Source organism: Amblyraja radiata, unplaced genomic scaffold (assembly GCF_010909765.2).
Source record: "Amblyraja radiata isolate CabotCenter1 unplaced genomic scaffold, sAmbRad1.1.pri scaffold_979_ctg1, whole genome shotgun sequence".
NCBI classification, from domain to species: Eukaryota; Metazoa; Chordata; class Chondrichthyes; order Rajiformes; family Rajidae; genus Amblyraja; species Amblyraja radiata.
The window spans coordinates 7,369-22,427 of record NW_022630974.1 but is presented as its reverse complement, the minus strand read 5'-3'; the positions used below and the strand labels follow the sequence as shown (position 1 = coordinate 22,427).

Sequence of the window (15,059 nt, the reverse complement as noted above, 5' to 3'; positions counted from 1 at the left end):
TCTGAAAGAAAGCAGACAGCAACAAAATTGTTAAAGGTAAACCAAAGCAATCTTTTAATCAATCTGCCAGACGGAAGTGGCGAGATCTACAAAGAGTACACACGTTGCTCAGTGCTTCTCGGGCTCCACTCAAAGAACAAAGGAAATTTAGAGTAATGATACATTTTCTTATCAAGAAAACACCTTCTAAATCTGAGTGAAAGATCCGTAGCCTAAGGGAAACAAGGGAGACTGGACCCATATATTTACAATGTCAGCCTTATTCTCAAATCTTGGCACAGCTTCAGTACAGCTGCCCATTCCTGAAGGACAACTCATTCACATTGAGGTCAGGATAAACTTGCTTTATTTGTTACGTAAGGCACAAATGTGTCAAAACTTTCTTTAAAAAAACACTTTAAAATGCCTAAGAAGGAACTGCAGATGCTGGAAAATGGCAGGTAGACAAAAATGCTGGAGAAACTCAACGGGTGAGGCAGCATCTATGGAACTAAGAAAATAAGCATAGTTTCGCGTTGAATCCCTTCTTCAGACTGATGTGAAGGTGGGGGAGGCGGGAAGAAGAAAGGAAGAGGTGGAGCCAGTGGGCTGAGGGAGAGCTGGGAAGGGGAGGAGAAAGTAGGGTCTACCTGAAATTAGAGAAGTCAATGTTCATACCGCTGGGGTGCAAACTGCCCAAGCGAAATATGAGGTGCTGCTCCTCCAATTTATGGTGGACCTCACTCTGGCCATGGAGGAGGCTGAGGACAGAAAGGTCGGATTCGCAATGGGAGGGGGAGTTCAAGTGCTGATCCACCGGGAGATCAGGTTGGTTATTGCGAACCGAGGTGTTCGGCGTGTGTGCGTGAGTGTGTGTGTGTGAGATAAACAGTGTGTGTGATAGCGTGTGAGAGAGAGAGAATGTGCATGTGTTGAGGAGAGAGGGAGTGTGTTTGAGAGAGGGAGGGACTGTGTGTGTGTGTGTGTGTGAGAGAGAGAAAGAGAGAGAGGGGGGCGTGTTGTTAGTGTGAGAGAGAGGGAGTGTTTTTTGTGTGTGGGAGAGCGGGACTGTGTGTGTGAGAGACAGGGAGCGAGAGAGGGAGTGTGCTAGAGAGACTGAGCGAGTAAGGGAGTGTGTGAGCGAGAGGAAGGCGGCACAAGAGGGTGGAATGGAGAGAATTTGTGTACGAGTGGGGGAGAGTGGAAGGAGAGGAGAGAGAGTAATGTATCTGTGCAGCTTTATGGGACATTGGTCAGGTAGCATTTGGAGTATTGCATACAGTTCTGGTCACTCCATTACAGGACTGATGTGGAAGCTTTGGGGAAGGTGCAGAGATAGTTAACCAGAATGGTTTATAAACAAGGAACTGCAGATGCTGGTTTACAAAAAAGGACACAAAATGCTGGAGTAGCTCAGCGGGACAGGCAGCATCTCTGGAGAGATGGAATTTGTGACTGAAGAAACGATCCGAAATGTTACCCATTCCTTCCAGTATTTTGTGTCTACCTAAACAGCGTCTATCTATCCACGGTGTGCCAGCAGGCTGGAGGAGCGAGCAAAGGCTTTGCCATAGAGCGGGCAGGTGAAGGGGTGCTGGCCCGGTGTGGACTCACCGGTGGACCAGAAGGTGGTCAAGGCGGGTGAAACCCTTACCACAGGACGGGCAGTGGAAGGGACGCTCACCGCTGTGGGTACGCCGGTGCTGCCATAGGGTCGACATGCGGGTGAAACCCTTGCCACAATCAGCGCACACATATGCTCTCTCTCCGGTGTGTATCCGCTGGTGTTCCCGCAGCCCCCGTGTTCTCTTGTCACAGTGGGAGCAGCTGCTCGCCGGCGTGGGTCCGCCGGTGCTGCCGCAACCCCCGTGAACTGTCAAACGACTCACCACAGTACGGGCAGTCGTAGGGCGGGCCACTGGTGTGCACGTGCTGGTGAGACAGGGCGTGGGAAGCCATGGCAAAGCGCTTTCCACACACCAGGCTGGGGACGGGACGGTCGCCGGCGTGCACCTGCTGGTGGGACAGCAGCTTCGAGGAGCGGGTGAAGCCCTTGCCGCACTGGGCGCAGGTGAAGGGACGCTCGCCGGTGTGGGTGCGCTGGTGCACCAGCAGGTGACTAGACTGGGTGAAGCTCTTGCCACACTGGGCGCAGGTGTAGGGGCGCTCGCCGGTGTGGGTTCGCTGGTGCCTCAGCAAGTTGCTGGGGTGGGTGAAGCCCTTGCCGCACTGGGCGCAGGTGAAGGGGTGCTCGCCGGTGTGGGTGCGCTGATGCAGCACCAGGTTGCTGGATTGGGTGAAGTCCTTGCCGCACTGGGCACAGGTGTAGGGGCGCTCGCCAGTGTGGGTGCGCTGGTGCAACAGCAGGCAGCCAGAGCGGGTGAAGCCCTTGCCGCACTGGGCGCAGATGTAGGGGCGCTCGCCAGTGTGGGTACGCTGGTGCTTCAGCAGGTTGCTGGACTGGGTGAAGCCCTTACCGCACTGGGCGCAGGTGTAGGGGCGCTCGCCAGTGTGGGTGTGCTGGTGCACCAGCAGGCCGCTGGACTGGGTGAAGCCCTTGCCGCATTCGCTGCATGTGTAGGGGCGTTCCCCGGTGTGCACGCGCCTGTGCACCTTCAGTTCCTTGGACGACTTGAAGCCTTTGCCGCAGTCGGAGCAGGTGAAGGGCCGCTCACTGCTGTGCACCCGCTGGTGCTCCCGCAGCCCCGACAACTGGGTAAAGCTCTCGTCACATGTGGAGCAGCAATAGGGCTTCTCGCCCGTGTGCACCCGCCGGTGGGCCTTCAGCACATCCGCCCTCTTGAAGCTCTTGCCGCACTCTATGCAGTTGAAGGGGCGTTGTCCCGTGTGCACCAGCCGGTGGGCCTCCAGCTTGCTCGGGCTCTGCCAGGCCTTGCCACATACGTCGCACTCATAACGCTTCTCCTTGTTGTGCCCCGTCATGTTGTCCTCCATCGAAGATCAGCCCTTGAAGCCCGGCCCGCACACCGAGCAGATGGGGGGCTCACCGGCACCCTGGCCGCCCTCAATGGCCGCTCACGTTCCTGTCTCTCCGTCAACAGCAACGTCTCCTAAACACTGCAGGAGGGGAACACAGAGGGTCAACAAGTGGCAAACAGGACATTACTAGCACATATTGGGTGCGTTTATGGCAGCGGAAACCGTTATATAATTCCGCGCTGCACACTGGTGCAGCGGTACAGTTGTAAATTAATCGGCCTCCACAAAATAGCTAAATTGTCCCCGGTGTGCGTAGGACAGTGCTAGTGTACGGGGTGATCGCTGGTCGGCGCGGACCCCATGGGCCGAAAGGCCTGTTGTTTCCGCGCTGCATCTCTAAACTGAACTAAACCAAAGAAGGGCGTCAACCCAAAACGTCACCCATTCCTCTCTCCACAGATGCTACCTGACCTGCTGAGTTACTCCAGCACTTTGTGTCTATCTTCTCCACAGATGCTGCCTGACCCGCTGAGTTACTCCAGCACTTTGTCACAGAGTCATGGAGTGATACAGTGTTGGAAAGAGGCCCTTCGGCCCAACTCGTACCCGCACTCCTAGATCCCTCGGCTCTACACATTCCGCAAGGCTCAGAGTTCGGAGTCCTAATGAGACCACACCTGGAGTATTGTGTGCAGTTTTGGTCCCCTAATTTGAGGAAGGACATTCTTGCTATTGAGGGAGAGCAGCGTAGGTTCACCAGGTTAATTCCCGGGGTGTGAGGGACTGTCATAAGCTGAGAGAATGGAGAGGCTGGGCTTGTACACTCTGGAATTTAGAAGGATGAGATGGGATCCTATTGAACCATATAAGATTGTTAAGGGTTTGGACACGCTAGAGGCAGGAAACATGTTCCCGATGTTGGGGGGAGTCCAGAACCGGGGGCCACACAGTTTAAGAATAAGGGGTAAGCCATTCAGAACAGAGACATGGAAACACTTTTTCTCACAGAGAGTTGTGAGTGTGGAATTCTCTGCCGCAGAGGGCGGTGGAGGCCGGTTCAGTGGATACATTTAAGAGAGAGCTAGATGGGGCTCTTAAAGATCGTGGATTCAACGGATATGGGGAGAAGGCAGGAATGGGGTACTGATGGGGGATGATCAGCCATGATCATATTGAATGGCGGTGCTGGCTCAAAGGGCCGAATGGCCTACTCCTGTACCTATTGTCCTTTGTCTATTGCCCCAGCGCCCCGCCATTCACAGTGAAGACCCTGCCCTGGTTTGACTTCCTAAACTGCAACACCCTCCCCACCCCCAAACAATGTGACCTCCTCCCTGTGGCTCCCTGCTCCTTACCTCTGCCGCCTCCTGCTCCTTACCCCCCTTTGCTCCCTCCCCCCTCCTCCCCACCCCCAAACAGTGTGAACCCACCCCCACCAGGCTCCCTACCCCCTTCCTTGACTCACTTGACCCCTCTACCCCCCCCCCCCCAGTTCCCTGCCCACCCTCCCGTTCATCCCCCTCGGCACGAAACCCACTCTCCCTTGAATCCCTCCCCCTCCCTTTGCTCCTTGCTTCCCCCCCCCCGCTACTCACTTCACCTTTTCCCAACCCCCAGCCTCTCACCACCTCCCTCCCCCGGACTGTCTCCTCTCTCTCACCTACCCTCTCCACTTATTCCTGCCCCTCTCGGCCCCCACTGCTCAGATATCTCTCTCCCTCTCCCTTCTGAACTTTCTCTTCTCAATTCTTCCCCTCTGTCTCTCCCTCTCCCTTCTCTCTCCACCCATCTCTCTCACTCTGCCTCTATCTCCCTCTCCCTCCCGCTATCGACCTCTATCGACCTCTCTCTCTCCCCAACCTCTCTCTTTATCCCCTCTCTCGCCATCTCCCCCCCTTTCCCTCTCTTCATCCCCTTCTCTCACTCTCTCTCCTCTTTCTCCCCATCATTCTCCATCTCTCCCTCCCCACCCTCTCTCTCTCTTTCCCCTTCTCTCTCCAACTCTCCCTCCCCACCCTCTCCCCCCTCTCTCTATCCCCTTCTCACTCTCTCTTCCCCCCCTCTATCTCTCTCTCCCTCCTTCTCTCCCTCCTTCTCTCCCTCTCTCTCTCTCCCTCCCTCTCTTTCTCTCCCTCCCTTTCTCACTCCCTCTCTCTCACCGTCCAGTGCGGTTCGGCTCCATCTTGGGCCGGGGGCGTTTCCGTCATTTCCGGGCTGAGCGAGGCCTCCCCGCAACCTGCGGGGCAACGGGGCGGGGCCGGTGGGCTGTGCGCGACGTCATTTCCGGGCTGATGCCCCTCTCTCCCCCCCCTCTCTAGAATCTTTCAGCGGCGCGGGGCGGCCTCAGCCCGGAAATGACGTCGCCGGCCTCTTTGCCCCGCAGGCTGCGGGGCAGCCTCACTCAGCCCGGAAATGACGCATCTGCCGCGGCCCCAAGATGGAGCCGACCCGCACTGGACGGTGAGAGAGAGATGGAGGGAGAGGGAGAGATAGAGAGAGAAAGGGAGCGAGAGAGAGAGAAACAAGAGAGCGAGAGAAAGGGAGCGAGAGGCAGAGAGAGGGTGGGAGAGAGAGAGATGGAGGGAGAGAGAGAAAGAGATAGAGGGAGGGAGAGAGATGGAGAGAAATAGAGGGAGGGAGAGAGGGAGGGAGGAGAGAGAGAAGGGGAGGGCGAAAGAGAAGGGAGAGAGAGAGAGTGCGAAAAAGAGAGAGACGGAGGGAGGGAGAGAGAGAGGGGGAGAATGAGGGTGAGAGATTTTAAAATGTTAAATATTTTTCAAATGGATAGATGTTTAGATCTAGTAATTGAATTTTGTAATTAGCTACAGTTGGGTAACTAACTAATTATATGCTTTAATTTCATGTCATCCAAGTAAGATTATTTCATATTTGTTTCAGAATGCTTCAATCTATAGGGAGGTTTCACAGCAGTGGGGTCACGACCCATGACCCGTACTGTTGCTAGGCTACTCCAAATGGAGTACACGCGATGAACTGCAGGTAGGCGCTTACCATTGTTTCCAGCGTAGCGGGCCCGTTAAAACCCCACCGCTGAAATTGTCCGTTTTTGCGTTGTAAATAATTATGGAAATCGGGAGCGTGTGAGACATTTAGCCAACTTCAGAATTCCAAAAGTGAGGAGAAATGACAGTAGATAGAAGCGAGAGCTGAAGGGACAACAACAGCCCGAGTGCTTGGCGAACATTGGCCGTTTGCTCACTGCATTTCATCAACAGTCAGGCATTATTTGTGTTTTTTCTTGATTCCTTTGGCATCTAAAATGTTTCAGAAGTGACAAATCTGGCTGTAATATTTTTAAATCGACTATATTTCCCAAGTGGGTTTTTACATACAAAATGAAAACGCCTGAAGAAAAAATTTACAGCCAGATTTATCACTTCTGAGAATTTTTAGATACCAAAGGAATCAAGAAAAAACACAAATAATGCCTTACTTGATGAAATGCAGTGAGCAATAACGATAATTCCCAATATTTTCAATGTTTACCAAGCATTTTAGCTGCTGTAGTCCCTTCAGTTCTCGCTTCTCTTTACCTTCATTTCGCTTCACGTTTGGAATTCTGAAGTTGGGTACGATGTCTCTCACACTTACCCCGACTTCCACAATTTTTTTCAGCGCAAAATAAAATCACCATTTTGACGGTTTTTAACAGGTAGGAAAGTACGCGTTTCTTGCATTACTAACATATACCGGAAGTTACGGATGTCCTCTAGATGGATTGAGTGGCTCCGTGCTTCAAGCCCTATGACCCAGTGACCTTACGTGCAACCCCCCTATTAAAAACGTTATGGCCATTTTCATAGCATCTTGTTCCCTATTGCTTTTCCATTGACTTAACACAAAAGCTGTGATCAAGGACAGTCAAAAACCCATAACTTTCTGAAACATTAAGAGAACTGAATGACATTTTCAGTTATTATAGATTGAAGCATTCTGAAACAAATATGAAACAATCTTACTTGGATGAGCTGAAATTAAAGCATATAATTAGTTAGTTACCAAATTGTAGCTAATTGCTACAGATGGAGGGAATTACAAAATTCAATTACTAGATCTAAACATCTATCCACTTCTTAAGAAAAGAGTTAACATTTTTAAATCTCTCTCTCTCTCTCTCCCTCCATCTCTCTCTCTCTTTCTCACTCCCTCTCTTTCACCTGTTAGTGGTAGTGGACCATTTCACCAGATGGGTAGAGGCATTCCCCACGGCAACTGCCACCTCACAGGCGGTAGCCAAGATATTATTAGAACAAATTATACCCAGATATGGGATTGTGGAAACAATAGACTCAGATAGAGGGGCCCATTTTGCCTCCAAAAAAACATGAAATGATATGTGAAGCACTGGGAATAGAATGGAAATTGCATACACCATGGCAAAGGTGGGAAGAATGAATGGCACCTTAAAGACCCAAATCACCAAGTTGATAGAGGAAACGGGACTCCCCTGGACTAAGTGCCTCCCGATAGCCCTGTTGAGAATCCGAACAGCACCTCGAAAAGACATAGGGATATCACCATATGAAATGTTATTCGGGCTCTCATACTGAAGGAAGATAGAAGGAGTCCCAACAATACAAGGGAACGTTGTGTTCCTGAGGAACTAATTACTGGCAGTGTCCCAATCTCTTGCAGAACTAAAAATTAAAGGATTGCTGGCCCAGAGCCCACCACTGGACTTTCCTATTCACTCAGTCAAGGCTGGAGACTGGGTATTAATAAAAACGTGGAAAGAAGAAAAGCTGCAACCTAAGTGGACTGGACCCTACCTGGTGTTACTAAGCACGGAGACAGCAGTACGAACAAAAGAGAAAGAGTTAACAGACGCAAGTCGAGTTAAGGGTCCTGTGGAGGCCCCACCAGACGATATCAGCCCGTGGACTGTGTGCAAAGGAAAAGAACCATTGACTTTAATATTTACCAAGAACCCGCAGGAAAAATGAAGATTTCGTGTTGGTGGGTCGTGTGTTGGGTGGTTACCCAACTTGTAAGTAATGTAACATGCATAAAAATCACAATACCACAGAATAGAAGGTCCACCACCATCCCATTTAATGTATGTAAAGGAAAATGGTGGTGCGGCTATAGAATGTATGTATGCACCCAACCCTGTAAAGATTGGCACGCGGTGTTTACTTCATCAAAATATGGGTGGCATCGGACCACCTATCAAACTGATAGGTGGAGAGTATATCAAAACCCGAACGGGAAATTGCCAGGACGCGTATATGTGAGCATACAGAGTGTCCAAATACAGGAAAGTGGTAGGTATTGGATATATGCAGATACAACAGGGAAGGACGCATGTCTGAAGTTTGAGATAGAAGTAAAGTGAGATGGGAAGATGGGAAGATACGAGGATAGGGGAGAGGTGTTCAAGATAGATGACAGTTAGAATAGGGATCCCGGGGCAACACCAGCACCACCAGTAGTCAGCAATGTCACCAGGGAAGATGAGTCTAAGGATCTGAAGATAATGATAGTAGCAGGAGAAACAGGATTAAGGCAATTGCATGAGAAGGAAATACCAACAGGGGGAAAAGGAGCCAACACCTGGCTTGCCTGGATGATGTACACAGCCAGAAGTATGCAACAAACCAATTGTTACGCCTGCGCTGGAGCTAGGCCTCAGCTGGTCCCAGTACCATTTCCCCTGAATTGGGATAGAACACCGAGGGCTATGACATGTATACTACAGCTATTCACGAATCCCCTCTTACCAAAGAATGTGATATGCCAGAGTTATCATTACCTATTTCCGGCCAGCAACAACAATACGAAGGGCCGAAGGGAAGACCCTTGACCTCCTCCATTTACCATTCCTTTTGGGGAGGAGGGGTTTGAGTGCTACACAAGAAATAACCCAGAGGGACAGGACATTAGGAGGTAGAGAATGAGGAAGGAGGTAGAGAATGAGGAAGGAGGTAGAGAATGAGGAAGGGAGGTAAGACATGGAGGATGGGGGAGTAGTGCGTGAGGCGGTAGCGGTCGAGGAATAGTGGGATGGAGGGGGGGTATAGGAGGAGGTATCTCTTCGGCGCTTCTGGAGTGAGGAGGGAGGAGGGGAGGAAGGAGGGAGTGTGTAGCTACTGCGGGAGGTGCGGAGTGTATTGGATGTCGGGTTCAGAGATGGGAGAGTTAGTGGTGTTGCTCAACTGCAATAAGACGTATAATATAACGGCTGAGGAACAGGGGCCGCTGTTCAATAGCTCCTGGCTGAAAAAAGAAGATAGTCAGTAGAGCCGATGTCTGGTGGTGGTGCGGGGAGAATACCCTGTGGCCCCGGTTACCAGGGTCATGGACGGGAACCTGTACCCTCATACAACTGATGATGCCCTTCACCATAGCAGTAGAACATGCTGTAGAACTCGATAAAGGAAGCCGACGACAAAAGAGAAAGGTGAGAGGATCATTCGACACACACATCTATATAGATACGATAGGGGTGCCAAGAGGGGTACCCGATGAATTTAAAGCCAGAAATCAGATAGCTGCGGGCTTTGAGTCCATACTCTTCTGGTGGTCCACAATTAATAAAAATGTGGACTGGATCAACTACTTATACTACAATTAACAACGCTTTATAAATTACACTCGAGATGCAGTTGAAGGATTAGCGGAACAACTGACAGCAACCAGCCAAATGGCCTGGCAAAATCGCATGGCCTTGGACATGCTACTGACTGAGAAGGGAGGGGTGTGTGTAATGTTTGGCGAACAATGTTGCACATTCATCCCCAACAACACTGCTCCGGATGGGTCAGTGTCAAGAGCCCTAGCAGGTCTCACCTCTCTGTCTATCGAATTCGCTGAGAACTCTGAAGTAGACACCTCCTGGACCGGGGTTTCTAGACTCCTGGTTTGGGGAATGAAAGCACATCTTTACATCAGCCCTAATATCAGTGATAGTCATGGTGGGGTTACTGTGTTTGTTCGGATGTTGTATCATTCCCTGCGTATGGGGATTGGCTCAGCGATTGATAGAAACAGCCCTGACAAAGAACAGTGCTGCCACCATAATGGCCTTCAGAACACAGTATGACCAACGAGAGGAGGATAGGGAGGTGAAGAATCTGCTGCTGGCATTAGAAAAGAAGGAGATAGTGTAAATTAAGGGTGCGTAGCAAAAAGAAAAGGATGGATTGTGAGGAAAGAGTTAATAGACATGGTTGATTTAGACTAGGGATAAAAAAATATAACTTGGAAAGAAATAAGATGTCAGCAGGAGCCAGACTGCTGGTAGAATAGAAAGTAACAATATAAAGAACAGAGAGAAATTCTAGATAAAAAGTAGCAACAGAAATACTTCAGTAGAAGTTTGGGTGGGCATTCCACGACGTACTCGTGGGAATCTGGGTTTTATGTTATGATTGGAAGAAGCTCAATGGGGAGGGATGAGGGTGTGAAAATAGTGAAAAGAAATGTATAAAGATAGAAGATATCCCGATCCTTGGCGTGCCTCTAGGGGACATCAGTAAAGAGGCACCTATTCTGCAGAATATGAACTTAATAAAAACACTTCTTTGCCTGAATTTGTCTCAAAAGCGTTTGAGATTTTGAATCTCACAATACTGACCCCAAGCAACCACGTAATGAATATCATCCATTCCAGAGGTTTTACTTTTATGATGCCATTTAAACTTCACTTAAGATTTCAATCACTTCAATGTAAAAGTAATTGGGAATTGGAAAACAACTTTGCGCTCGGTACATTTTAACTGTAATATAATAATGTGTGCATGTTGGTAGGTGCAATCAAAACAAAGTTATTTTTATCATTGTTGTGTTATGAGTACCACAGAAAATATTGTGTACTCTCAAAATCACATTTAATAGAATAATATTGCTTAAATATATAGTTATTGAACTTTGCATTTCGGAAAGGTCCCAGCTGAGAGGAAGACAACAAAATACGGAAAATTTTGGGGGTGAAAATGACTTCAGGACAGTTTGTTACGAAAATGAAAGAAATGGTATCAGAATACAGCTGAGTAAGTATCAATTTATGGATGGGAATTGTGTTCAACCAATTGATGAATTCTTTGATAAAGTAACTAGTATGTTAGATAACAAGGAAACCAATGAATGTAGCAAATTTTGTTATTCATAATTTGTTCTGTGAAGTGCCCCATAAAGGATTACTGCATTAGATAAGCACCTGTGGACTTGAACATAATAGGTTAAGTCCAGGGGGTCAGATATGGGGCTTTATGTGTGGGCCAGATATATTGTCTGTGCAGAAGGGCTAGGAGCAAGGCCAACTTTGCATCCAGAGTCAAGGTCTGGAATAGTACTAGATGTGCAGTCAAAGCTGGGACCAGGGGTGTGTTCAGCACTGGGAATCTAAGCAGGTAAGCAGCCATGGTCAGTGTAGAGTAGGGGGGGGGGCAGGGCCAGGTGTAAGGCTGGACTCAGGGACAGGAATGAGAGAAGGTTTGCAACTGGAGTCGGGGTCAGGAGTAATACCAGGTGTGCAGTGAGACCCAGGTTGGTCAACATGGGCCAAGTGTTTGATTATAATCTGATTTCTATACATGAATATACTCGAATCATTCATGTGCTGCACGTGTTGATCAGAGCCTGGGGTAAACATAGAAACTAGGTGCAGGAGTACGCCATTCAATATGATCATGGCTGATCATCCAACTCAGTATCCTGTACCTGCCTTCTCTCCATACCCCCTGATCCCTTTAGCCACAAGGGCCACATCTAACTCCCTCTTAAATATAACCAATGAACTGGCCTCAACTACCTTCTGTGGCAGAGAATTCCACAGATTCACCAGAGAGCTGTGTGTGAAAAAAATGTTTTCCTCATCTCGGTCCAAAAAGATTTCACTCTTATCCTGAAACTGTGACCCCTTTTTCTGGACTTCCCCAACATCGGGAACAATCTTCCTGCATCTAGCTTGTCCAACCCCTTAAGAATTGTGTAAGTTTCTATAAGATCCCCCCTCAATCTCCTAAATTCTAGCGGGATGTAATTAGGAATATATTTTACTCTAACCGTCTTCATAGCTAATCCAATTTAAAACATAAATATTGCATTCAAGTGTAAGTTAAAAGACTCGTTATATGCACCATGTTGCACAATTTCATGCTAAAACATGCAAAAGCCCCGAACCAATGGAACACCCCCCACCACCCCCACCCCGTCGCTTCGCTCCCCCGGGCTTGGTCTCTGGCAGTTTCTCACTGCCAACTCTCACCCACTGTTGGCAGCCCTGTGATACTGCCGCCTTTATGAGGCAGCGACTGCGATAGATTGTGTAACATTGCTATGTCAGCCACGTGCTGTTTGAACACTACTGTTTGCACTCTCTATGACAGTCACTGCAGCATTTTACCTTCAGTGAGCATCAGGTTGTGGCCCTGATGCCGCCGCCGCCCCGTTGTTGTTGTTGTTGCTGCTTCTCTTGTCTCCACAGTCGCTGCCCGTCTGTCGCTACGTCACATTCAGCGCCACCATTTTGTGTCCCGCGCCTTCACATTCAAAAACAAACCGCCGTCTTGCAGCTTCCTGCTGAAGCAACGGCCTCGCACTGGCGGTGACGTCACGGCGCATGGTGGGCGGGGATGCATGACGTCACGACGCAGGGCGTGCGGTGAGGCCGCCCCTACCCCCTCACCGTCTCACCCCTCCCCCCCTCCCCCTTCACTGACGACATTCCCCTAACTCCATGCTTTCTGCTAAGTGGCTGGAGGGAGCAATCTCTTGAACTATATAATAATCTGCCATTGTAAACCCCTCACAAAGATGGCCACCGGCTGCCGACCAATCAGCGGCGCCGACCTCACCAAGATGGCCGCCGGTCCCGCCCCGGGATCGAGTCTCCGCATCGACCGCATGAAAATGGCGGCGGAGAAGCGGCAGTTGGTGACGTCGCTGCGGACGGAGCTGAGGTAAATAATGTTGTAAATAAACCGGGTAAATGTGGGGGAGTTGAGGTCAATCTCCACATAAACTACACGTGTGGGGAATAAACCTGGGGTCAATAATAGAAACTCACCGTCTGGAGCAGCGTCCTGATATAAAACACCAGGCTTATAAACATCTATCTCCCTCTCTCTGGCTCTCTGTAAATAATCAATAAATCACCAAATAAACTACACGTCTGGGGAATAAACCCGGTAAATCTGGTGTAAATAATGTTATAAACTACACGTCTGGGGGATAAACCCGGTAAATCTGGTGTAAATAATGTTATAAACTACACGTCTGGGGGATAAATCCGGTCACCTGCCCTCACCGAGATGGCCGCCGGTCCCGGGCCGAGTCTCCCCATCGACAGCATGAAAATGGCGGCGGAGAAGAGGTGTGTGTGGTTTAGATGTGTGTGTGTGTGTGCGTGAGTCTCCCTCCCTCCCTCCGTCCCGCCGGCTCCCTCTCCGTCCTTCGCTCACTCCCTCTCCCTCCCTCTCTCCCTCCTTCCCTCACTCCCCGTTCCCTCACTCCCTCTCTCCCTGCCTCCTTTCCTCACCGCCTCACTCCCTCCCCTCCCTCACTAACTCCCTTCCTTCCTCCCGCCCTCCCTCCATATCTCTCCCCCTCCCTCTTTCTCTCCCTCCCTCTCTCTCTACCTCCCTCTATCCTTACCAACCTCTCTCTCTCCCTCCCCTCTCCCTCCTTCCCTCTCCCTCACTCCCTCCCTCTCTCACTCTCCCTCTCTCCCTCTCTCTCCCTCTCCCTCCGTCTCCCTCTCACCCCCTCTCTCTCCCGCCCGCCCCCCCCCTCTCCCTTTCTATCTTTCCTTTCTTCCCCTCTTTCCTCTCTTTCCCAATTTCCCTCTTTCCCTCTTTCCCTACAACGGAGGATCGCAGCTACATTGATAACTGGGTCCCTGGAAACCTGGATATTTAATATGTAACCGCTAAACAAAGTCTGTATTGGTTCGGATTATGATATGCAGATGCCACTAATTAAAATCCAACATCCGTCAGAGAGGGCATGTAGGAGGCGGAGGGGAGAAGAGGGAGTTACAGAGACGGGTGGGAGGGGGGAGGGTTCAACCATTGGGATGAGGACAGAATTGTGTGTGTGTGTGTGTGTGTGCGTGTGTGTGTGTGTGCGTGTGGTTTAGATGTGTGTGTGTGTGCGTGTGGTTTAGACGCGTGTGTGCGTGTGGTTTAGAAGTGTGTGTGTGTGTTTTAGAAGTGTGTGTGTGTGTAGTTTAGAAGTGTGTGTGTATGGATGTGTGTGTGTGTGTGGTTTAGAAGTGTGTGTGTGGTTTAAAAGTGTGTGTGTGTGTGGTTTAAAAGTGTGTGTGTGTGGTTTAGAAGTGTATGTGTGTGTCTTTGGTTTAGAAGTGTGTGTGTGGTTTAGAAGTGTGTGTGCGTGGTTTAGAAGTGTGTGTGTGTGTGCGTGTGTGGTTTAGATGTGTGCGTGTGTGTGGTTTAGAACTGTGTGGTTTAGAAGTGTGTGTGTGTGGATTAGAACTGTGTGTGTGTGTGGATTAGAACTGTGTGTGTGTGTGTGTGGTTTAGAAGTGTGTGTGTGTGTGTGATTTAGATTGTGTGTGTGTGTGTGTGTTTGTGTGGTTTAGAAGCGTGTGTGCGTGTGGTTTAGAAGTGTGTGTGCGTGTGGTTTAGAAGTGTGTGTGGTTTAGAAGTGTGTGTGTGTGCGCGCGTGTTTTAAAAGTGTGTGTGTGTGGTTTAGAAGTGTGTGTGTGGTTTAGAAGTGTTTGTGTGTGTTTGTGTGTGTATGTGTGTGTGGTTTAGAAGTGTGTGTGTGTGTGTGGTTTAAAAGTGTGTGTGTGTGTGCGTGTGTGTGTTTGTGTGGTTTAGACGCGTGTGTGCGTGTGGTTTAGAAGTGTGTGTGTGTGTTTTAGAAGTGTGTGTGTGTATGGTTTAGAAGTGTGTGTGTTTTAGAAGTGTGTGTGTGGTTTAGAAGTGTGTGTGTGTATGGGTGTGTGTGTGTGTGTGGTTTAGAAGTGTGTGTGTTTGTGTGTGTGGTTTTGAAGTGTGTGTGTTTGTGTGTGTGTGTGGTTTAAAAGTGTGTGTGTGTGTGTGTGTGTGGTTTAAAAGTGTGTGTCTGTGTGTGATTTAGAAGTGTATGTGTGTGTCTTTGGTTTAGAAGTGTGTGTGTGGTTTAGAAGTGTGTGTGTGTGGTTTAGAAGTGTG

At 49.5% G+C, this 15,059-nt stretch overlaps 1 protein-coding gene across 1 annotated transcript; it reads right to left on the bottom strand.

Annotated features, from left to right (window-relative positions):
- Window positions 1–58: 58 nt before the first annotated feature.
- Window positions 59–5,098, bottom strand: LOC116970519 (zinc finger protein 239-like). Its single transcript, XM_033017159.1, has 4 exons — window positions 5,079–5,098; window positions 2,845–3,057; window positions 2,036–2,760; window positions 59–86 (listed from the first exon to the last, which is right to left on the bottom strand). The coding sequence occupies exons 2-4, from the start codon at window positions 2,932–2,934 to the stop codon at window positions 59–61; spliced, it is 843 nt and encodes a 280-aa protein (XP_032873050.1). The 5' UTR covers window positions 2,935–3,057; window positions 5,079–5,098.
- Window positions 5,099–15,059: the final 9,961 nt, after the last annotated feature.